Source organism: Sciurus vulgaris (genome assembly GCF_902686455.1).
Source record: "Sciurus vulgaris genome assembly, chromosome: 14".
Lineage (NCBI taxonomy): Eukaryota > Metazoa > Chordata > Mammalia > Rodentia > Sciuridae > Sciurus > Sciurus vulgaris.
The window spans coordinates 12447732-12470859 of record NC_136475.1 but is presented as its reverse complement, the minus strand read 5'-3'; the positions used below and the strand labels follow the sequence as shown (position 1 = coordinate 12470859).

At 47.5% G+C, this 23128-nt stretch overlaps 1 protein-coding gene and 1 long non-coding RNA gene across 9 annotated transcripts in view; both read left to right on the top strand.

Annotated features, from left to right (window-relative positions):
* Positions 1 to 23128, top strand: part of TBC1D8 (TBC1 domain family member 8) — a 115525-nt gene that overhangs the window by 6652 nt on the left and 85745 nt on the right. The window contains exon 1 of one of the 8 annotated variants that reach the window (XM_079110994.1): positions 18080 to 20264. The exons of the other annotated variants lie outside the window; for them this stretch is intronic. Within the exon in view, the coding sequence (XP_078967120.1) occupies positions 20216 to 20264 (49 nt within the window). The 5' untranslated portion in view covers positions 18080 to 20215. Of the gene's footprint in view, positions 1 to 18079; positions 20265 to 23128 lie in introns of those variants that run through there. 8 annotated transcript variants of the gene reach the window in all.
* LOC306644262 lies at positions 20271 to 23127 on the top strand. The gene is made up of 2 exons (XR_013759252.1): positions 20271 to 21256; positions 21952 to 23127. It is a non-coding gene; the product is annotated as an uncharacterized lncRNA (long non-coding RNA).

Sequence of the window (23128 nt, the reverse complement as noted above, 5' to 3'; positions counted from 1 at the left end):
CTCCACCTTCTGCCCTTAAGTGTGGGCCCTCCAGTGTCAGGCAGTTTTCTCTGTCAGGACTTCACCACCTGTCCCCTCTGCCTTGGTGTCCACATCTCCCCGGCTGCCCAGCTCCTCTTGTTACCCTTGGATCTCGGCCGGGCTCCGCTTCCTGGAAACGTACCTGTCTTCCCTGACTCTGCAGCCTGGCCACCTGATCCTCTCTGCCTCACCGCCTGCCACTCTGTCTTATTGCAGCTTTCGGTGGCTCTCTGATTGGAGAGAACCAGAGTGTGAGCTTCAGGAGGGAGGTCCCTGGTCTTTGTCCTTTCTGCTGTGCCCCCAGCACTAGGATAATGGTTCTTGATACATGTTTGTTGAACACACAGGTATCTAAGTGGAACTGAGTGCTGGGGCCCGTGCGGTTGAGGGACGTCTGACCTCATCCTGGACTTGGAATTATGCCGGACCTGGGAATACGGGACACAGTGCTGGTCTTCACTTTCTCACGCAGCGCTGTGTGCTGGAGGACCCGCCGTGGTCTGTTGGCTGATCCAGCCCAGCTGTTAGAAATACCCACTGGTACCCTTCGTACAGAGCCAGAGTCCTGTCCCCCGTGCATTAGCAGCCAATTAACAGCTTTGCCAATTGGAGCCTTTTGTGTCCCTGAACATTTGGTGGGTCCTTCTTCTGGCTGGATTTTATTATTTTTTTTTTTTCTGCTTCCTTCTTTCTACTTAAAAAAAAAAAAAAAAAAAAAAGATGAGGGGAGTCAACCACAGAATATACAGCTCCTTAATAAGATTCCCTTATGAAAGGTACTGCATTTTGTGGTTGGTTTTTAATATGAAATCTTCCATGTGCGTAACAGCATGTGATATGAATGTAAAGTATAAATAACAGAATGAACGCGATATCCCCACCACCTGTTACCAAAAAACAAAACAAAACAGAATCTCTCAATGCCTGTGAGACCCCTTCTGTTTCTCTGATTATGTTTCCCAGTCCCGTCTTGTGAGAACCAAGCTCCTGAATTATACCCCCTGGCTTTTTGGGGGGCGGTACCAGGGATTGAACTAAGGGGCACTCGGCCACTAAGTCACACCCGCAGACCTGTTTTGTTTATTATTGTGAGACACTGAGCTGCTTAGCACCTCGCTTTTGCTGAGGCTGGCTTGGAACTCTCGATCCTCCTGCCTCAGCCTCCCGAGCCGCTGGGATTACAGCCGCCTTACTTTTGTGTTTTCACAGTCTCGGAGGTGTCCTGACTCCGTGCAAGGCTTAGTTTGTGTGATCTCCTAGCTGTGCGTGAGGGGACTCAAGCTTCATGCTTCCTGTACTTCCTCTAGGTTGGTTGTCCTCCCCCTCTGACATGGAACCGTGGTGACACAGGTAGCCACGCTCATTCCTTTTCATCACGTGTGGTCCAGTCAGTGGGTACGTGGGTTCCAGTGGGCCTTGGTTTTGCTCTTACACACGATGCTGCTGTGAACGTACGTGTCGTATTCATACACGTAAAAGTGTCTCTGGAGAGCGTGTCTGTGAGTGACCTCAGTGGGCGCGTGTCCATCAAGAAGGACAGGCAACGCCCCCACACAGGGCCTCGCTTCCCGCTCTAGTACAGCGAGGGTCGGCAGGGCCTCTTCTCATGATGGGCACCCACAGATGGCGGATAGGCTGCCTGCCAGGGCTTCCAGATCTCTGTGGCCCGGGAAGGCGACCTGGTGAATCTGGCTGTTACGCTTCCACCTGAAGCAACACATCCGTCTGCTCACAGAAGCTCCACTGGCCACAGCAAGTCGCACCGCCCGGTGTCACCTCAGAGACTTGAGGACATGCCGTTCTGCCACGTGCCTGGGGGGAGGGAGAACTGGAGCATCTGCCAGCAGCCCCAAGACTGGGCCAGAGGTTCTGCATTTTCAGCCCTTTCAGGACAGTTCTAAGTGGGTTTCCAAACTGATTGTGTAGATTTGCATTTCTGGCAGCAGGGTACCAAAAATCTCCTCACCTGTAGATCCTTGTTTATACCTGGTATTATTATCAGAAATGTTTGAGATTTTTTCCCCCCAATCTGGTAGGTATTAGAATAGTACCCCAGAACCACTAGAATAATATTTCTCTTTATTACTTATAGGAATGAGAAACTTTGTGTGTGTTTAGAAAGTACGTTTTTCTTTCTGAGAAGTGTCTGTCGCTTTTTCCTGTGTTATTGGGTTACCTTATTTTTTCCAAGGAGGTGTGTTTGTGTGTGTGTGTGTGTGTGTGTGTGTGTGTGTGCTGAATTCTTCTTCAATTATATGCATTTTTGTCATGGGCCTTTGGAAGAACCAACACTTTAAAGTTTTTATTTTCATGCAGTTCAATGTATCAATTATTCTCCTTACAAGTTTGTGTTTTTTGTTATTTAAGGAGGTGCCCTTCATGGAGTGGGGTGGACAGGTGTGATCATAGCCAACAATCCTATAGCCAAAGATGGGTGAATAAGAGTAGCACATTTATTTAATTAGACGTTTACATGATACAGGAGCCTTCAGAAGTGAAGACCCAGAGACCGAGGGAAACTCTTTGTGCACAGGGTCCATGAAGCATGGACAGGCGTGTGGAAATGTGTTTGGACACACGGTGGGGAGCTCATGGAAATCTGTCTGCCCAGATTCCCCCTGGCCTCTCTTCACACTGTTCTGACCTGGTTATGGGGCAGAGCTTCCAGGAATCAGTTTCCAAGGGAGAAGGGAGGGCGTGATCTTTGGAGAGTTTATGGCTTGCTTTGGGGGAGAGGGCTCTGAAGTCTGGTTTGCCTAGGGAAGAGGAATTCTGGCTTGTTCGACTCTTTGGAGAGGAAAAGGGGCAGGAGGCAAGGGGCTGGGGGAGGGTCAGGAAGACCTTGCTGCTGAGTTTTCTCCAGTCTTCTGTATTTCAAAGTACTCAGCACGCCAGTGTGTCCAGTTTTGGGGCTTGGGCTCTGAGCCCCATCAGTGGTGAAGGGAGGTCCTGAGATGACAGTGAAATTCCCCCTCTGGTCCGTCCTCTAAGTCCAGATCGGAGGACTAGAAGCCACAGCCACGGTAATACGCCGTGCAGTATTTTTGGACGCATCAAAGGAAGATGAGCACCAGGAGCCTGTTGATACACAGAAATGCTGTGGAGTTGTGCACTGCAGGGAAATACAAAGTCGCACAGGGTAGAAAGACTTTTGTAGTTATGCTGTAAAGCTCAGCTCCCTAACGTGTGTGTGTTCTTTTTAATTGTATTTTTTTGGTAGGGTTCCTTTTTTATCTGTTCTTTATTGGAACTGGGGATTGCACCCAGGGCTTTGTGAATGTGAGGCAAACACTTTGCCACTGAGCTGTGTCCCAGCCCGAGCTCTCTGATGTTTAGGTAGTTGTGATAATATAAGGATCGACAGGTGATGGAACAAAAACTTACTGCATCATTGGGGCATGCGGGGTGGGTGGTGGTCAACCAGAGGGGGGCTACATCTTCCACTTCTGAAAGCTGCCAGTTAACAGCGGGTAGTGATATGTGTTATTTGAAGGTGTGAAAGTAATATAAAAATAATTGGGTAAGAACTGGAAGAGTGCCTGGCATGGTGGTGCACGCCTGTAGTCCCAGCCGCGTGGGAGGCTGAGGCAGGAGGATTTCAAGTTTGAGTCCAGCTTCAACAACTTAGCAAGGTCCCAAGCAACTCAGCAAGACCCTGCCTCTAAATAAAATAATAAAAAGGGCTGGGGTGTGTCTGGGTGGGTAAATACCCCTGGGTTCAATCTGTGGTAGCAGAAACAACCAAACAATCTGAAGAGATTGTCCTTGGGGGTCAGGGCAGAGGGAGTGTGGCAGGGAGACCCCTGCTGTGGTTCTCAGGAGAAGCCTTGTGCGATTCCGTGCTGCTTATGCGCAGCTCTGACTTGGATTAACTACGGACACATCTGAAATTTGGGGACCTCGGCGTTATTTCTGGCTAGCTAGCAGCTCCACGTGGGCAGTGCAGACCAGGAAGGCCTTGGTGCGAGTCGTGTCTTTACCCCATGGACTGGGATTCCCCTGGACGCCTCTGTGTCAGCTCCTTGTCCTCTCTGTGAGCTACGTTTAGCCTTTGGCATGTCTAGCATCTGTGGGGTGTGTCCTTCCACAGACTGAAACTATCTTCAGAAATGCATCTAAACTACTCAGGTGCTTTTATTTGAGATTAAATGGTCTCCTGGGCTTTTTTCTCTCGAGGAGGTTGGTTTAGAATTTTAAGTTTGTGATCTTTGTCTCATCCCATCTCAGATGTGATTCTGTCACAGTAACCCACTCCTTCCCGTTTCTGAGTTTCTTACCCTATAAAACAACAGGGACAATTCCTATAGAAATAGACAAAACAGTTTTGGTTTTGTGGAAGATTTTATGCTTCAAACTGTTCTATTTCCCAGGTATGTCAGGGAAATTAATTCAATTACTTGTAACTAAAGAAGAAAAATTCCCAGAGATCATTTTATTTCACAGTGCCAAGGCCTAAACTCTGACCACACTCGTGGTCTGGGAGCTGTGGTGGTGATGGATGACATGAAATTATGAATACTGAATTATAAATGGTGGTGAGTGCAGGGGACACAAGAGAGAGAGAGTAACAGAAACTAATTTATATTGAGTACCAGGAAGCATGCCTCTGAGGACCTGTGAGCTCAGCTGAAGCTTGTAGAATGGCGTTAGCTGGATGAAAGTTGAGGAAACAGCCCTGTGAGTAGAGGAGATGACCTATGCAAAGGCCCTGAGGCCACTGAGAGTCTGTTTTGGATGAGTTGATTTTGAGATGCCTGGGAGTTGTCTACTCAGCCCTGTAACAGAAGAGACTGCAGTGGGGACCAAGGAGGGGCCTGGGGACAAAGGTAATCAGCAGAGCCTATTTTCCTTGAAGCCAAGAGAGAGCATATGCAGGAAGGAGGGAGGGATCCATTCTGCAGTACAGTATGGAAAAGGCGGGTAAGACATTGGGAGCCTTAGTGAAAGCAGTCGGGGTGCAGGGAGATGTAGGAACAGGCTGAAGACCAGTGGGTGGGAAGGAAGTAGGGGTGGCATGTGAGGATGACTTTTGGGCCGTGTGCTGGACTCGGTGGAGAGCTTCTGGGCCTTGAGGTGGACCAGGGCTAGGACTGGATGTCCAGGTGAAGGGGACTCTGGGAGTCATTTCCCAAGGAATTTTGTTTCAGAAAGAGGTTAAGTAGTCTGAACTGAAGAGAAAAACTTGCCCCAAAGAATCTATCAGTGACTTCCTGTGACAGAAGAAGAAATACATCCTTGGTTTCTGCCCCTAGTTCTTTGCACTTGAAAACTTATAATTTCCGGAGTGATAGGGGCTTTAGGAGCATCTTTTGTTCTGATATTTGGCTTTTGACCTCAGTTCCTGACACAGAGCATCCTTAGAATTTCCTGGTGATAGGAATGTCTTTTGTTATATTGAGGTCACCCTCCGTGGGCTCCTGGATGGTCACTGGTCACCAGAAAGACTTAGCCATGGTTAGAAGCGTGGGTCTTTCAGCCCCGCCCTCATCTTCTGGGGGGAGAAAAGGGCCTTAAATTGATCTAATAAGTGCTCATGCCACATGATGAACCTCCTGTCATAATCCCTAAACTGTGGGATTCTAAAAACTTCCAGGTCGGTGAACATATCCTCATTGCCAGGAGGGTGGTGCTTTCCAGCTGCACAGGGACAGAAACCTGTGGGCTCAGGACCTTTCTCGACCCCACCCTATGCGCTCTATCTGACTCTTCACCTGTGTCCTTTATAACGAACTGGTGAACCGTGGGGCACACCTGTAATATCAGCTACTTGGGAGGCTGAGGCAGGAGGATCCCAAGTTTGAGGCCAGCCTCAGCAACTTAGCGAGATCCTGTTTCAAAATAAAAAATCAGAAGGGCTGGGGATGTAATCCAGTGGTAGAGAACGCCTGGGTTCAATCCCCGGTACCTCCAACACACAAACACAATAACAAAAATCCCCTACAAATAGATAAAAGCAAAACCAGCTGGTAAACATAGTGTTTGCCTGAGTTCTGTGAGCTAAAATGGTAACTGTTGAACATGAGGAGGGCACCAAGGGAACCCTCACTTACAGAAGTACAGGTGGCAACCTGGGGCTTGGGATTGGCACTTACAGTGGGGCAGTCTTGCGGGCCTGTGCCCTTTCCCCTGGCGGCTGCACGATTTCCAGGTAGCCAGTGTTCTGATTGACGTGTGGGACTCCCAGTTTGTGCTTTGGAGATTCAGTTGGTGTGGGAGAAACCGACACACAGTTGGTGTCAGAAAGGTAACAGCAGAACTGTTTTTTCTTCCCAACATCAAAAACTTTAATTTATATGGAGCTCCAGGATGTTGGCTTAGCAGTGCACATAATTGTTCCACCTGGCAGAAGGAATTCTTTGAGAAGAACACAGCACCTTAGAGATGGGGTAATGTCGGCTGGGGGTGTAATTGAGTGATAGATCGCGAGCTCCGCTCTGGGTTCAATCTCAGCACCAAAAAGGAAAAACAAACACAAAAACAAAAAAAACACTGAAAGTCTGGGCAATTTTACTTGGCTGGCATTTAGTGTCACCTGTGTGTGAGTGTCCCTTGTCCGGTAGTGTCTGAGTAGATGCTGCAGGAATCTTCACGGAGTGTTTGCTTAAACGTTATGTCTCAGTTTCATACATGTACATAGTCTGTCTGTTATGAATTCTGTGAAAATGCAAAAAGACACAGTTCACTTCTAAAAGGAAAATGTCTCATTTCTGTGGATTACATGGATTGTCCAGAGGTTTGGCTCTCCTGAACTATCCAATCTATTTACCAGAGTTTTTGCTTTTTATGGGGCAGCAGGACTTGAACCCAGGACCTCTTGCATGCTTGGCAAGTGCCCTACCGCTGAACTCTACCCCACCCTGAACCGGGTTCTAATTAAGTCTGCAGCCCACTGGTTGGGCTGTGGGGAAGTTATGATGAAGAAGGGCAAGCGGGTGAGGGGGCCACGTCTGTAATCCCAGCAGCTCTGGAGGCTGAGGCAGGAGGATTGCAAGTTCAAAGCGAGGCCCTAAGCAGCTCAGTGAGATCCTGTCTCAAAATGAAAAATAAAAAGGGCTGGGGATGTGACTCAGTGGTTAAGGACCCTTGGGTTCAATCCCTGGTACAAAAGAAAAGAGAAAGGGGCTGGGGAGAGAGCTCCCAGGGGAGGTTCCCGATGGCGTTTGCAGAGTGCAGTTCTGACCTCTGCTCAGATGGCCTGCGATGGAAGGGTCTAAGCTTTCAGGCTTTGGCTGGTCTTCATTTACCCAAAGAAAACATTTAGCTTTTAGGAGAAGCCGCATGGGAGAGTCCTGTGTTGAACTGGAGGAGTCTGTCTCTGAGAACGTGCATCGCACGGACAGCTGCTTTTCTTTTTGTTTTTCGCTTCCTGTGCCACCTGAAAGGCCAGATTTGAACATTCTCTATTAAAAACCAAGCGTTAAGTTAGAATCTTAACTTAAAATTTGTACGTGGCTGTGGATCTGGACTGGCACCTGTCCTGGGCCCAGCAGACCAAGTCAAGAGAAGAGTTTAATCGCAGGAAGGGAGGTTTACTTGGTTGCTGGAGGCCGTGTAGCCTGCTAACCAAGCTGTAACCAGTTGACTGGGTAGTTGATAGGTGGAAGCCGGTCAGGCTATGTTCTCGGCTCGCGTCTGTGTTCCCTAAATGCTGTCAGATCACGGAGTTGGGTGGCGTTCTTAGAACTCGCTCTGGTTGCAGGAGCTGCCTTGTTTGCTCCTTGTGGTTGTTTGTCTTTGCTCAAGTAACTCTACTAAATTTAATTGGCCTAGGAATTTTCCTTTTAATGGCTTTGGAGTAGTTGGTAGGACTCGAAGCAGAGAACCAGCAACACTCTCCTTTCTCCCAGGGAGCCAGCGGTAGGTGCCCACAGAGCATGCTGTGTTTGGGGTCTTCTGGCTGCCCCTGGGGATCCTGGGTGTGATCTTTGCTGGATTCTTGAAGCTCCACAGATTTATGTTTTGAATGGAGCTGGAACATCCATTTTGATCTGAACTAGGTTTGGAAGTTTTGATAATCAGCACAGGGTCCTCTAAGAGAGTCTCGGGTGTCTGACTAGGTCCTCCAGAAGCTGGCCTATAGGAACAGGACTGGGTCCTGTACAGAGGTCTGAGGGTCTGACTGGTTAGACACCAGCCCCCCGCAAAACAACAACAACAACAAAAGAAACAAACCTGAACTGGGTTCACAGGCAGGTAAGACTACTGGAATATGGAATTGCGGGTTTAGCTGGATCCGGAAGTTGAGTATTGTACATTTTGGAACTCCATCAGGGTTAGTTTATACTGCAAGAGGCCCATGGTACCAAGGATCAGTTTGTGCTTTAAGAGGGCATATGACCTTTTTGGGGTTTGTGGTGGCTGCCTGGGTTAGACAGAAACTGGACTAGGTCCAAGGTCTGGAACTTCTCCATTGGGGCCCCAGCCAATTTTATCTATATGAATTCCCAGAACCTGTACTTTTTTTTTTAGACAAATGGGTGCCCTTACCAGAAATAACCGCAAATTATAGTGGCCACAATGATAGCGTTTTAGTTTGGATAAAATTATTTATATTTTGGGTACATTAAAAGAGGAAGGATGAAAAACCCCATGAGCAATTTAACTTTATTTATTTTTGGTACCAGGGATTGAACCCAGGGGCGCTTAACCACTGAGCCACATCCCCAGCCCTTTGTTATATTTTATTGAGAGACAGGGTCTTGCGGAGTTGCTTTGGGTCTTGCTAAGTTGCTGAAGTTGGCCTTGAACTCAGGATTTTCCTGCCTCAGCCTCCCAGTCCCCCGGGATTCCAGGCCTGTGCCACCACGCTGCCACCATGCCTGGCGGGGTATTTAATGAACACAGAGAAGCTTTGAAAAAACTGAAGGAGGGGGAAAGGGTTGTTTGTAGAAGCTAAGCCCATAGATCAATGGGGTCTGCTTCCCTCTCCAGTGAGAAAAGGTCAAGGTGCACTGGTCTAGCAGGGAAGGTTTCCCAGTGAGCCCCACCCTGGACTCAGTAATTTCACTGAAAGAACAGGCGGAATTGGGAAGCTGCCTGTTTGTGTTATTTTGAGACCAACCTTAAGAAAATTCGCATCCCTGGAGGAAATCTACGTTTGTGCTCCTGGAAGAGGGAAGATCAAATCACTGGAAGCTTTTTTTTTTTTTTTTTTTTTAATGAAGAAGGCAAGGACAGGTCTCTGTACAAGTGTCACCTTCGGCCATTTTTGTCTCTGTTCTTGGCGGGAATTGGTGTTCAAACCTGAGAGCTGACTAGGAGCAGCAGAGGCAGGTCAGTCCAGGAAAGAGCAAGCTTTCCTTGATTCGACCCTCTTGCTGAAGCAAGAAAACGGTCAAGGGTCAAAGAAAATACCCTCAGAATGGTATTTGAGAAGGAAAAGTGGGCCCCTAGACAGTGGAGGCTGGTTTGTGACCAGGCTGTCTGGGCGTGGCGGGCTCTGCGGTGATGGTTGATGGTGATGGTTGAGGATTGCCCGCGGTGGCGTTCTTTCAGAGGCTCTGGCTTTCTGTAAATGGGGGGAACTCACCCTTGCATTCTGCTGGGGTTTATTTTCCAAGTGCCTTGGACTTTAGTCGGTATGACTCTACTAGAACCATTTATTTTGGGGTGGTATTTTCTGAACTTTCAACAGCTAACTTTGTAGCTAGGTGTGGTGGTGCATACCTGTAATCCTGGCTACTTGGAAGGCTGAGGCAGGGGGATTGCAAGTTCAAAGCCAGCCTGGGCAACTAGCAAGACCCACCCTGTCTCTAAACAACAAGGGATATGGTTCAGTGGTAGAACACCCCAGGTTCAATCCCCACTACCAATCCCCCCGTCCCCAAAAGCTAACTTTTTAAAATGAGGAACTTGAACATATTTAAGAACATAAGAACAAACATACTAGGTGAATGTAAGTGGATGAAAATTGATAAATGAACCTGTTACATTTGGGGAAATCTTTTGAGGTCTTGGAAGTGTTGTGCTGAACCGAGAGAGATGTGGAATGCCTGAGTCGCTTCTAAGCTAAAACACCCAAACTTACTACACAGGCAGTGTGTCTGACTAGTGAGATTTCCCAGTACCTTTAATGACCGGGGCAGGCTGCTGGCGATGGTTCTGAAGAGAGAACAGCTGTTCCCTGCTTTCAGTGGGAAAGTGTGGAATGTGTTCTGACTAATCGGAAAACATGAAGTGGTGCAGTGACAAGATGTGGAAGCCGATCCTGTGTGGCACTGACCAGATGCTTGACCGTCTACGTGTAACACATTCTACAAAGGCCCCGGGCTCTGGGGCCGGAGGGGAAGCAGATGCACGCGTACGGTATAAGAAAATGCACAAGATGAGTAATTGTGTTAAGTGCTGTGAAGAATTAGGTTGTCCACTCCCTGCAAATAGAGGATTGGCTGAGTTGTCAGCCATTTTCCAAGTGGGTTTTTATTGCCATTCTGTGCTGGTCTCAGAGTTTGTGATCGCATCAGCCTGTCAAGCGAAAGAGGTAGGCAGAAGGTTAGAAGAGCTTCTGGATCATGCGAACCTTGCCGCGACATCTTGGGGAAAGTTCCTCATGTCTAGGTGTGGCCTACTTCTGAGGAAGCTTTCTCTTAGAGTCTCCAACAGAGGTACAGTTCCAGGACGCGCAGGGAGTTCCGGAAGTGGTAAGACAGGTACCCGAGGTCTGAGACCCTGAAACGTCACTGCATTTCGGGCCATGAGAAAAACTACGGTTTACCCAGTAAAATGGGTTTCTCTGTACCTGCAGCTCTCTCCTCATAAGCGTTTTGAATAACCTGCTAGCTGCTCTTGCCAGCCTTCCTGCTTGGGAAGCTCTGTATCATCAGAGAGCACAGACTATTTCAAGAACACATTCATATCTTACTGATATCCCTCTGTGACTATTCAAATGGTCTTTCAGGGAGTAGCATTGTACCATTGGAAGTTTTGATGGTCTTCCCAGCCATAAATCATTTTAGCAATTTTAGATCTGTCACACCAGAATCTTCCCATAATATCTGCCATTGTGCCCACTCCAGTATCAATCGGTGCAGATGAGCAGAGATGGGCACCATTTCACAACCTTTAGAGACAGGCTTGCTCATGATATCAGTCTTTTCCATACACCCAGCTTTTCTAAACTGCAAGAAAACCAAGATGTACCCTTCAAAGAATGTGCTCGTGGTCAAACATTAATCTGAGATCAGCACTGTGTCTGCTAAGTGGCAATAAAAATGGCTGACAAGGAGTTTGATTCTACCCTTCATCTATTTGCAGCGAGTGGATGCTCTTAATAGTACTTAGTTACTAATCTTCTGTATTTTCTTACATCATACACATGCATCTTTCTTCTACGAGAAACCTAGATGCTTGTGTTTCCTGCTTTAATCTGTTTCCTGGCTGCTAGACTATTTACCAGCTGTTTTAGTTATCTTTCTGTTTCTGTGGCCAGAATACCTGACAAGAAGTAATTAGAGGAGGAAATGTTTATTAGGGGCTCATAGTTTGAGGTGTCAGTCCAGGGATGACTGGACTCTTGATCCAGGTCCAAGGGGCATCGGAGCATCATGGCAGAGAAAAGGTGCTTGCCTTACAGGAAGGGGCCACAGGAAAGGCACACCCCTCCAGGGCATGTCCCCCACTCATCCCACCTCTTCCAGCCATGCCCCACCTGTGTACCTGCCAGCTAGTCCATTAAACTAGGATGGACTGGTTATGTTAAAGCTCTCAAAACCCAGTCATTTTGTCTCAGAATGTCCCTACGGTAACAGCAGCTTTGGGGGACACCTTTATATCCATAACATTAGCTGAACCCCTGTTCAGTCTGTAGTTGCTGATACTTTTTGTTGCACAGGGATAAAATGGTATTGTAGCGACTTGGTTACAAGAAAACTAACGAACGGGCTTTTTGGTTCAAGTGGATAGATGCTTTGATCTGATTTGGCGGGTTTGGTTCATGGGGACCTTGTCTGAGGAGCATTCTCCAAACTCCTGGTATCATCCCCAAAGCTGCAGTAGTCTCTCCGGTACACTGTGTCTCCATAGAGCCATCAGCTGAATGTTAAACTCAGCTGCCTGAACACAAGGATACTGTAACCCATAGATGATACACGGAGACTGGAAACCTAGGAGGACAGTGACTGAGGTGAGCGCTGATGACACTTTAGTCAATAAAATTTGTGTGAGGTGGTGGATTTAGACTGGGCACCTGCATTTGGCCTGAACAGACAAAACCAATATGGAGTTTAATCACAGTCATTGACCTTTGGTTGCAAGAGGTCCTGTAGCCAACTAACTAAGCTGTTGCCAGCTGACGGCTGTAGCCAGTCAGGTGGGTTCCTGTGCCTCCCTTCTGTTTTCTTGTGAATGCCGGCAGGTCACGTTATTCATTGGAATTCTCAGAACCTGATCTGGTTCTGAGAGCTGCCTGTTTGGCAAGTTGGTCTTTGTCTTGCTTTACTCATGCCAACTCTGCTAAATTTACTTGTGGCACTGGAGACTGCACCCAGGGTCTAGGCTGCATTCTACCACTGAGCCACATCCCCCCAGACCCAATTCTACCAAATTACATTGCCTGAGGAATTTTCTTTTTAACAAATCATGTAATAGTAATCTTATTTACTTTGTTTTTACAAAACACCTTCTTTTATTTTTATGCGGTGCTGAGGATGGAACCCAGTGCCTTGCGTATGCCAGGCAAGCACTCTACCACGGAGCGACAGCCGCAGCCCCAACTTTATTTACTTTGAATTAAAATTTGTTGAAGCTCTTAGCTACAGGCAAAGCCAAAGATTTGATTGTGTTGAAATCATACTAAGGCTCGGCTAGAGTTCCTATAGGTCAGTATCCAGTTACGCCCGAGAACATGGTAGAAAGTGTGTTTGAAAGAATCAATCTGAGACTCGAATGGCTGATGGACTCAAAAAAGATCATAAACCTCAAGGTGGGTGACATCACACAGTTTTATATACTTTTTATAATATTGATATGTACATTCCTGGAAAGTTTTATTTAGAGTCAGAATTGTATAAATTAGACAGTTTTCCCATTACTTACAACTTCAGAGAGATGTACTTTTTTTGTGTGGTGGTGGTGGAGGCGATTGAACCAAAGCCTTGTGCATGCTGGGTAAACACTACCACTGAGCTAAACCCCAGCCCTGAGAATTCCACTTGAAGTACACAGCATTTACTCTACATTTGTAGCAGAGTCAGTTTGAGTAAGATAGTAATATAAAGTTTAAAATATTTACAAACTTAAAATAAGAATTTGGTTGATCAAAACTGTCAAAGGGGAGGGGATGGGAACTTCTGTCTTCAAAAACATCAAGGTCATAAAAGACAGGCTATGGGGACTGTTCCCTGTTAAAGGAGAGTAGTGACCCCGTGACTGCAGGTAGAACCCAACCCTAACGGGGATACCTTACTGGAGGGGAAGTGCTAGAAAGGACATCCGCAGATGTCCTCAGACCTCCTGGCAAAATTGGACTGTGAATGGTAGATAAAAAGTATCGCTCGTGTTATATTCATTGTGGCTGATCCCTGCAGCTGTTGTCTAAGAATATTCCTGCTTGTGGGAATAGTTTTCCTCTCAGTTCAGAAAAAGATTGCTTGTACATAAAGGGGAAATGCAGCAGATGATGTAGCAAATGGGGTCCCCTGAACCCTGGCTGACTTTGAATGTTGGGAGAAGGTATGTGAAGTTCTCTGACCTGCTTTAGTTGTTGTGGTTTTAAGTTTGAATTTTTCTGAAAAGTGAAATGAAAGTGTGAACCTGGAAGCCCTCACTCACTTTGAGGTATTTATTAGTCTGTTAAAAAAATATAAAATATTTAGCTGTATTAAAAAATGTTTAAGCTGGGTGCAGTGGCACGTAGCTGTAATCCCAGTGGGTTGGGGCGCAAGTTGAAACCCAGCCTCAGCTACTTAGGCCCCAAGCAACTTAGTGAGACACTGTCTCCAAATAAAATAAATATAAAGGACTGGGGATGTGGCTCCATGATTAAGAGCCCTGTTTCAATCCCCAGTACCAAAAAACCAAAAAATTTATTTAGGGAATGTCTATCAGAAAATGTAGTTTATTGAAAGTGAGGAACTGGCTGGTTTCTGCTTTTCTCATTGAAACAGGCCTTCTTTTAAAAGAGCTGCACAGGAATCCTGCACAGGCCATGTATTTGGGTGTTTAAGTATCTTGTCCATTGTCCTCTGGACGATAAGCAACTTAAGTGCTTTTTTTATTTTTTAATTTTTTTGTACCAGGGGTTTAACTCGAATGCTCAACCACTGGGCCACATCCCCAACCCTTTTATTTTGAGACAGCGTCTTGCTATGATGCTGAGGCTGGTCTTGAACTTGTCATCCTCCTGCCTCAGTCTCCCAAGCCGCTGGGATTACAGTTCAACATGGTTCCTGAGATCCCATGCACCTATAGGTAACAGAGTAGACCTTAATTGTGGTTGAGGAGCCGTTCGAGTTTCAAGAGAGTGAACATCTTGGGAAAGATCATTCAGGAGGTTATTTACCACGCTTCTCTGCCTTGCTCTTTGCCTGGATGTAAAAGTAAACAGTTCTGGCCTCTTGGAGCTTCAAGCTGACATAAGGAATTAATCTAGGGCAGGAACTTAAGTTTGCACTGCAAATCCCCTTAAACGTGCCAGCCGGGCATCACTTTAATGTTACGATTTTGAAACATTTTGTGTACCTTTATTATAGTTTTTGGTTGACTTTGCCCTTGAAAATGGAAATGTCTAGTCAAGGGCACTAGTGCCCAGAGCTCCTCTTTGAAGTTCTTGCCTGCTTTTGGTGTAATAGCTACAAACTCTGTCCAGCCACGAGAGTTGGAATAAGCAGCTTCTCCTCTGGAAGTTTTCTTGGCCCCGTCCCCTTAACAGAGACGGAGCCCATGGGGCGTGTCTATGCGCAGCTTGGCCTCGGGCTCGGTTCTGGGCCTCAGGGTGCAGACACCTGTCCTGCGGGCTGGGCTCTGCTAAGCCCTGTGGAGAACTGGCCCAGCGGCTCCAGCTCACGCTTCCAGGCCTCCCCTGATCTTGCTCCATTTTGTGCAGCAGCCAGGAAGCCTTCCGGAGGCCAGGGGACTGGAATGAAGTGAATTTATTTTCCTACTTAAAATAACCCCGGCAGCTGTGGGTTGGAAGCTCCCGATCACGAGGGTGGCACCATCCCTCTGCTGGCGCTCCTGGAAGCTGTGCCCCAAGGGTCACGGCAGGGTGCTCTTGGAGTTGGGATTCGACCTTTCTTCATACAGACGAGAAGACTAAGGCCCATGAGAACTTCAGTGGCCTGTCTCTGGGGTGAGCCCTTTGCAGCCAGACAAGGGGAACCCAGGAACAGGGTCCCTGCCAATGTGAACTCTCCAGACCCTCACACTGCTCTTTTTCTGGCCTGGCCACTGATGAAACCCATGTATATGTGATAGTTTATGTAACAGATATAAAAATATTGCAAAATAGTAGAGTGTTTATAATTTACCATCTCAACTAAAGTGTACGAGTCCAGAGACATCAAGTATCATCATAATATTGGGCAGCCATTGTTACCATCTACCTTCAGAATTTTATCTTTCCAAACTGAAACTCTGTACCCATTAAATATGCAACTCTCCTCCCCTGAGCCCCTGGCAACTACTGTTTCATTTTCTGTCCTTAAGAATTTGGGTCCTATAGTTTCTTCCTTCAAGTGAAATCATGCAGTATTTACAGTATTCATCTTTTTGTGTCTCTGGCTTATTTCACTTGGCACAATGCCCTCCAGATTCTTGAGGAATAGTACTTAGGGCTGAATACTATCCTACTGTATATATACATACCACATTTTGTTTATCCTTCCAGCCTCGTAGGCACTCTGGAGTTACTTCTCCCTTTTGACTACTACGAATAATGCTGCTGTGGACGTAGGTGTACAAATAGCTATTCAGGTCCCTGCTTTTCACTTTTGAATGTTGACTCAAGGTCATATGGGCGCTCTGTATTCCATTTGGAGGGTACCTTGACTCTGGCCTCTGATTCTTGGTCCTTCCTGACTTCTGTGGACTCCTGTACACTGAGGGCTGTACTTGGTTTCCTGGGCGTAGCTCCCAGCCCTGGGTCCCTGGCTTCCTGAGGACCTCCGCCTGCATCTGGGGGCTCTCACTTCTCTTCCCACTTAGGTGGAGTGGAGAATTGAAAGGGAACTGAATGAAACTGGTTTCAAGGAGCATGGCAGTTCCGTGAGGGAAAAAGAAATAGAATTCAACGTGGCACTGGCAGGTTTACCGCTGAGTCTAGTTTTGGATTTCATGTGGCTTCATTTGTCACACCTGAGATCTGGGTGGCATGCTCAGAGTCGGCGTGGCTTTGGAGGACCTTTCTACCATGTTCTTAGTTACATCTGCATTTAACGGAGGTGGTGTTGGGGAAAAGAGTATCAGGAGGTAGGAAAGAAATCTATCACTGCATGGCCTTGGGCCTTGGATTCCTGTCTATGAAACTGAACTACTACTGTGAAACTAGTAATAAGGACTTCATGAGTGATTGGAAATGAACCTGAACTACCTGGAGCAGTGCATAACAGTCACTGTGCTAATAATTCGTTTGCCCTTCCCTGTTCATTATGAAATAGTTGGAAGCTGTGTGTGGTCCCAAACATTTTTAAAAATGTATCATACAAACCCTGTGTCAAGGTCTGACTTTGGTTCTTAAGTTCTGAAGGGTGAAGCTGCCGCAGATGGGAGGAGCTTGGGGGAACCACAGGAGATCTGGGTTCGAGTCCCATATTCAGTTAAGTGCCATGACTTAGGACACCCCTGTGTGCCCACCCAACTTCCTTCAGACTCTCATTCCTCACCTCTCAAGAGAGGCTGTCCCTCTCATCTCCTGGCTCCGCCCACTTTAAGAGGTGAGCAATTCCCAGTTGTCTTTTTGTGCGTACTGTGCTGAAGGCAGAGAGTAGAACAGAGTTCATGGAAGAGAAAGTACTGTGCTGAGCGCAGAGTTCCTTCTGAATGTCCTTCTTTTTCTCCAAGCTCTGTTCTCATGTCTGCAGGTGGTAGACGCCTCTCCTCAGCAGTGTGTGAAGTGAGCTGAGAGACTGAGAAGCCTGGAACTGGGTTGTCTGATGTTCCAAGACCCTCCTCTTCAGGTCCTGGTGGGGACCAGAATTTTCTGGTACCAACGTGGTGCCAAGTCTTTGTCTAGCCCAGAATCCCAATACCGGTGGGGAGTCAAGTCCCAGTGTCCCCATGTCTCTGGGACCACCCACATCTAGCAGGGGAATGTGGAAAGGGGCAGTGTGTGTCACTTTTGCTTGCTCGGAAATAGAAGGAAGCCATCCTCAGGTCTTGCCTCCCCAAGACTTGGCCACTGTACAGTTGAGCTTGTCTTTAGTTCTCGGTCTTCATATTCTCCAAGGAAGAATAGTCAGCTTGCCTTTTTGTTCCACTCTTTTTTAAAACCATTTTTTTTTCAGTTGTCTGTGAACTTTATTTATTTATATGTGGTGCTACGAATGGAACCCAGTGCCTCGCACATGCTAGGCAAGCGCTCTGCCACTGAGTCCCAGCCCCAGCCTTCTACTCTTCCTCTTTAAAAGACAAAACCAAGTCGCTTTATTACCCTGCAGTCATGCTGCACTTTCTGTTGCGTTTTCACCTCCTGACGTTCAGTCTGCACGTCAGGATTTTTCTGGGTCACTTGCAATCTGAGGTCTACCTGGTATCTTGACTTTCTGCAATGCCGATCAGTCACCAGAGCTCACTCCGAAAGTATTTACGGACGTCCACATGTGCCTAGCAGAGGCTGGTGGCCAAGAATCCTTACCTCAGACATTCTAACCTAACAGGGTCCCCAAGGGAAGAGGATGGAGTGGCATTCTGTTGCCCTTGGCTCATGCCACTGTTTAAATGGCTAGTGGATGAAAAAAGCTGTGACCTCTGTGAAGAGCTGTGAATGAGGTTTGGGGCTGTCTCTGAATTAATTGTATAGGTGTTGGTCACTCTGCCTGACTCTGGCATTAGGGAAGGTGACATTTTTTAAACGGTGCCTTTCGAGAGTCCTGAAGTCCAAGCTCTCCATCTTACGCTACACCCTAAGAGCCTGCCCCCACTGTCTTCACAAGCTGCTCCACACTGTTAGGTACAAAAAGACAGGATGTGTTGCCTCATACGTCGTTTCTGATCTTGTGGGCTTGTGGTTTGGGGTTCCTTTTTGCAGAGGATCACTGGAAGGAGGGCACGAGGCTGACCCACAACTCTTTGGTAATAGGGGTTTAAAAAATTGATGTTCTCACAGACTAGACTATACTGTGGTTTGTGGAAATAAAACTTCTGGAAAGAGCTTTGTGTGTGTGCATGGGAACGTCTTTGTATATTTTCTCAAGTTCAGGACTCTAGCAGTGTTTGAGAAATCTGTCAGAATGGTATTCAGAATGGTCCACAGTTCATAGAAAACAATTTCTAGTTTCTCTTTAACGGCTCATCTCCTGCCCTCTTAGAAGGGAGTGGCCGTGAATAGCAGGGTCAGGAATGTGGGGTTGTGTTGTCAGAATCTGAACTCTGGCTCTGGACTCTGGAGGTACTATTTTGTCAGATAGCACTTGTTGGCTAGGAGTGACGCTGGCCAGAGGAGTGGCCGGAAGGCTGCTCGATTGTTTGGATGAGTGCATTTGTCATGGGAGACTGCTGGTTTTTTGTTTTTTTTTTTTAAACAAGCATAAAAATATCATTTTCTCAGCGGAAATTGTTTTGCACACAAATGCCATGGAACTTGGCGATCGTGGAGTGTTTATCGTGAGGTAGCTGGGTAACTGAAGAGCTTAGTTCTGAGGCTCTTATGAAGGTGAAGACTCCCTTGGAGTGTTCGACGTCCTGTCCCAAAGCTGTGGGAAGCCCTGTCGTGTCTCCAGAGGATGCCAGGCCGCTGGGCTCCTTCGTGCCTCTGGTTGTAGTAGTTTTCTCACAGCTTCCTACATAAAGATCAAGTACTCCTGGAAGCCGGGAGACCAGGCTGAGCACCAGAACAGGGACTGTGCCCTCAAAATCAGAGGGGAAAAAGTTAGAACGGGTCATGTTTCCAAATGAAGGCTTGGCTCCTGGTGGGGCTACAGTGTCAGTGTCCTGTGCTCTCGGGGCCCATCTCTTATGTACCTTTTATCAGCTGCAGATTTACTTAAAACCCTTGCCAGATCTCTTCACTCAAACCAGATGCTCATATAGTGAGTTAACACACAGTTTTACCTAAGTTTGAAGAGCTGTTTGTGGGGGGCTCGGGGAACAGAGATCCGGGTTGTCTTGTTGAGCCTGCAGCCCCTCTCTTAGGACTCTCTAGAAGTTATTTTAGGAAATCTGAAAGCATTTCTCATAGAGCCTTGAGATAACAAATGAACTTACCTCAGCCACCTAGCCCTGTAATGATGTATTTAGGTAACGGTGAAAATACTGTCCAACGTGCTAAAGAAAAGGTCTGAGTTATTTTTCTGCCGTCGTAGATTGTAACTCATTACAAGCCTCTGCCTCCTCCCTCCTGCTGATTCTGGCGCCCACATTGGAAGGCGTTGGAGTTGGAACCAGTGTCCGTGGGAGGAGGTGTTCTCTGCCTCCTCTCTGGAGCATTGCAGCGTTAGTTCTTTCTTCGTGGGTGCCTTGCTGAATCTAAACAACCAGGTGTCTGTTAAAGTAATGAATCTTCCTCAGATCTGCAGCCCTGCAGTGCCCTGGCCTCGTGTTCCAAATGTCACCTGGTGAGGGTAACATGTTCTCCTAGGAGAGGTGCTCAGAATCCGTCACAGGATGAAAACTTAGACAGTTCTCACTGATGGTTGTGGGGGTGGCTGAGAATCAGGTGCAGAACTTTCCCAGCCATGTGCACTGGCATGCTGCATGCTTGAGAAACCATCCTAGAGAAGTGGCAATATCTTTGTGGTCACTGCCTGCTCGGAATTCGGCTAGATGGTCACCAAGCACATTCGCAGCAGTGTGGCCCCACCACTCCCACGGGTGGCCTTCTGTGGCTCTCGCTGCTCGCTTGTTGCTCTTTGTGTCTTCTGTTGTCTGTTTTCCCAAGGTCTTGACCTTGAGGTGAGCACAGTGCAGTCTTGCCAGGACACGGTGCCTCTTGCCAGCAGTTTGCACACCTCTTGCTTTGGCTGACACTTCCCACCTCCAAACAAGTACATACTCCTGCTGCAGCAGAAGACCTTGCACCCCTTGGCCACCTTGTCCCACTGTGATGGGCTTGTGGCGTGCTTCTGGGAACTGGGCACTAATGAAAAACACAAGTGGGCCCACCTTCAAACTTTGGGGGACTTTGGTTTAAAATTTATTTTAATGCCTCTAATTAAAACCTTGCCTATTCTAGGAGTTTATTTTGATTGCTTATATAGTATTTATGGAATGCATCTCTCATAAGGGCTGGCTTTCCTTGGGAGTGAAACCAGATCATCAATCATATTTTTTATTTGTTCTAATTGGTTAGACATGACAGTAGAATGCATTTTGACACATCATACAAAAATGGAGCATAACTTCTCATTCTTCTGGCTGTACATGATGTAGAATCACACTGGTCATGTAATCATGTATGTACACAGGGTAATGATGTCTGATTCATTCTAGTATTTTAAGACTGTTTTCAGTCATGATTGAGTTTTTCGAATTAGAAAAAAAAAGTAAGGATGCTTTCTCACATTTTATAAATGTCAGTTGTAGAAAACTGGAAAAATAAAGGTGAAAGAAAAATGCATTGTGAAAGAAAAATGTATTGCAGAAATCTCTTTAGATGTATGACTTGCATGATTTCCTGTCCATGAGTTTGCTGCGTTGCTGCTCAGGTCGCCCTGCGGGAATGGGTTGGTCCCTTGCAGCCTGACTGCCACTGTGGTGAGAGGCCACTGTGGGGATGGCTGCTCTGTGCCCCTCCCCAGCCCTTACTGTGTGACCTGCACAACTGCAGAACTCTGGGAGCCATTGGGGTAGAACCACGCCCACTTCCAGGAACTTTGAAGAGAGCCAGGCACAAGTGGACGTGGTGACGGGGGAGCTTGTGGCAGTGCCTGGCATGTTGCCCGTGACCTGAGCATGCTGGCGAGGGAGTGGCCTGAAATCGCCTGTGTTCCAGTGGGCACAGCTAGAGACGAGGTTCTGAAGGGTGGAATAAGACAGTTGCCTCTTTTTTCTTTGGAATTCTTTTTCTTACTCTTCCTGCACAAAAGGAAGAGAAAAGCTGATGAGAAAAGCTTTAATATATTCCATTCGGAGAGGATTCGGTTTGGTGAGGTTACTCAATGATATTTCTGAGCTGCTGAATTTTAAATGGTGGTTTTTTCCTAAATGTAGGCTGGTTTGTTCTTACCTATAATGTTCTAGGCAGATGTCAGCAGGCAGCTCTATCTAATCAAAAGGCCTCTGCTTACTTGTACAGAATAGCAGGATACACCCAGTGATTCTCAGCCTTGGCCTCACAGGCCACTGACTGTCTTCGGCCACTCTGGACCACTGGCCTCGTTGGCGTTACAGTTTCCAAAGGTCCCTAGGGGCGCTGTTGCTCAGACAGGATTGAGAACCAGGTGGAACTCAAAGCGCACCCTCAGATAGATGGGAAAGTAGCAGGTCGGGACCAGAAGGCCCGAGTACGTGGGAGATGGTTTATCCTTCTACATGGGGCAGAAGGATTATGTCCCTTCAGTGTGCGATGGGTGGGCAAAGGAGGGGGTCTCATGTCACCTGTTGTCCTGGCCCAAGGAACTGATTTTAGATGACAGAGTAGCCCTAATCGGTATTCCCAGCCTCGTGTTGGCATGGTGAGTCAGGATCCTGGCTGATGCGGGAGGCCCGATTCCACACACATCTCTAGCTCTGGCTGACTTGGCTTTTTGCCAGTTCTGTACAGAAGGGGCCTCTTCCTCTTCATCTTGTTTTATCTGGTCCTTACCATGGCCAGAGGGAATTATTGTCTTCATTTTGCAGATAAACCAGAGTCTCGGCTGGAATGAGTGATGTGTCTAAAGAGAAATGGTCAGCGTCTTTCCAAGACCCACTCTTTGTGGAACAGTGTCCTGGATGGTTGCCTGCTGGAGGCAAATACAGCATAAAGAAGAGGGTGGCAGGTGCCACGTGCTACTCTAACTCCTGAGGTGTGGGAAACTAGAGGGAGAAACAGCAACAGGGGCCAGAGCCTTCGGGGTGAGCGAGCAAAGGTCCCGAAAGTGGTCCTGGGTCTTGGCTGCGCAGCAAATCCTGGCAGAGCCTGTGACACTGCCAGTGCCTAAGCAGCGCCCCAGACCTGCGACATCAGACAGCAGGATGAGCCCCAGCCCCCACATCAAAGCGACAGGGTGAGAACCCCTGTCCTAGGAGAGCCCAGGACTCACTAATGCAGCCTGATCCAGGAGGAAGGGGATCAGGGGATTTGAACCGCGGGCACTCCTCCCTTCTGTGCCGGTCAGGTGGGGCGCAGAGGAGGTGGCGAGGGGACCCTGGGATGTAAAGGAGGTGCAGGCTCTGCATTGGCAGAGAGGCAGGGACCAGGTGACCCACGTGGAGACCTCTGAACCTAGCATGGTTTGTATCTCTGTCCTTGTTCCACAACTGGAGGGGGCTTCACGTGGGGCGTGGGGAGCTGGAGGGCTCAGGTGGAGGTCGTGGGGAACATCTGCTGGGGAACTTGAATAGCCAGTGGTCCTGCACTTGTGGAGAAGCCCAGGCTCCACCGTGCAGTAGGACCTGAGGCTAGGTAGGGGCCAAGGTGCCTGGGGACCTGGCACACTGAAGTGAGCCCAGTCCTCACCAGTTCCTGACTCTGTGACAGATGATGAGTGTGATAAGAGTGGGATTAGCTATTTTAGGAACTTAGCAAATCAGCATTGTGTGCATGTGGACAGAGAGGAAGTTATCAGGAGCCGACTTTCCAGTTTCCCTGTGAAAAACTGAGCCCCACCCCCCAGAAATTCAAAGGAGTTCACCTTTTCTAAAGATTAAGGTTTTTTTTTGTCAATGAACCAACATAGTCTTTGAATGTGTAAGTGTCTCCTCCCTGAATTTGTCCTGTGCTCTGCCTAGATTGACAAGTCAGGGCAATAGGTGAGTAAATAGCAATGTTAGCAACCAGTAAATAGAAATTGGTTACAGGATTCACTTTGGGTCC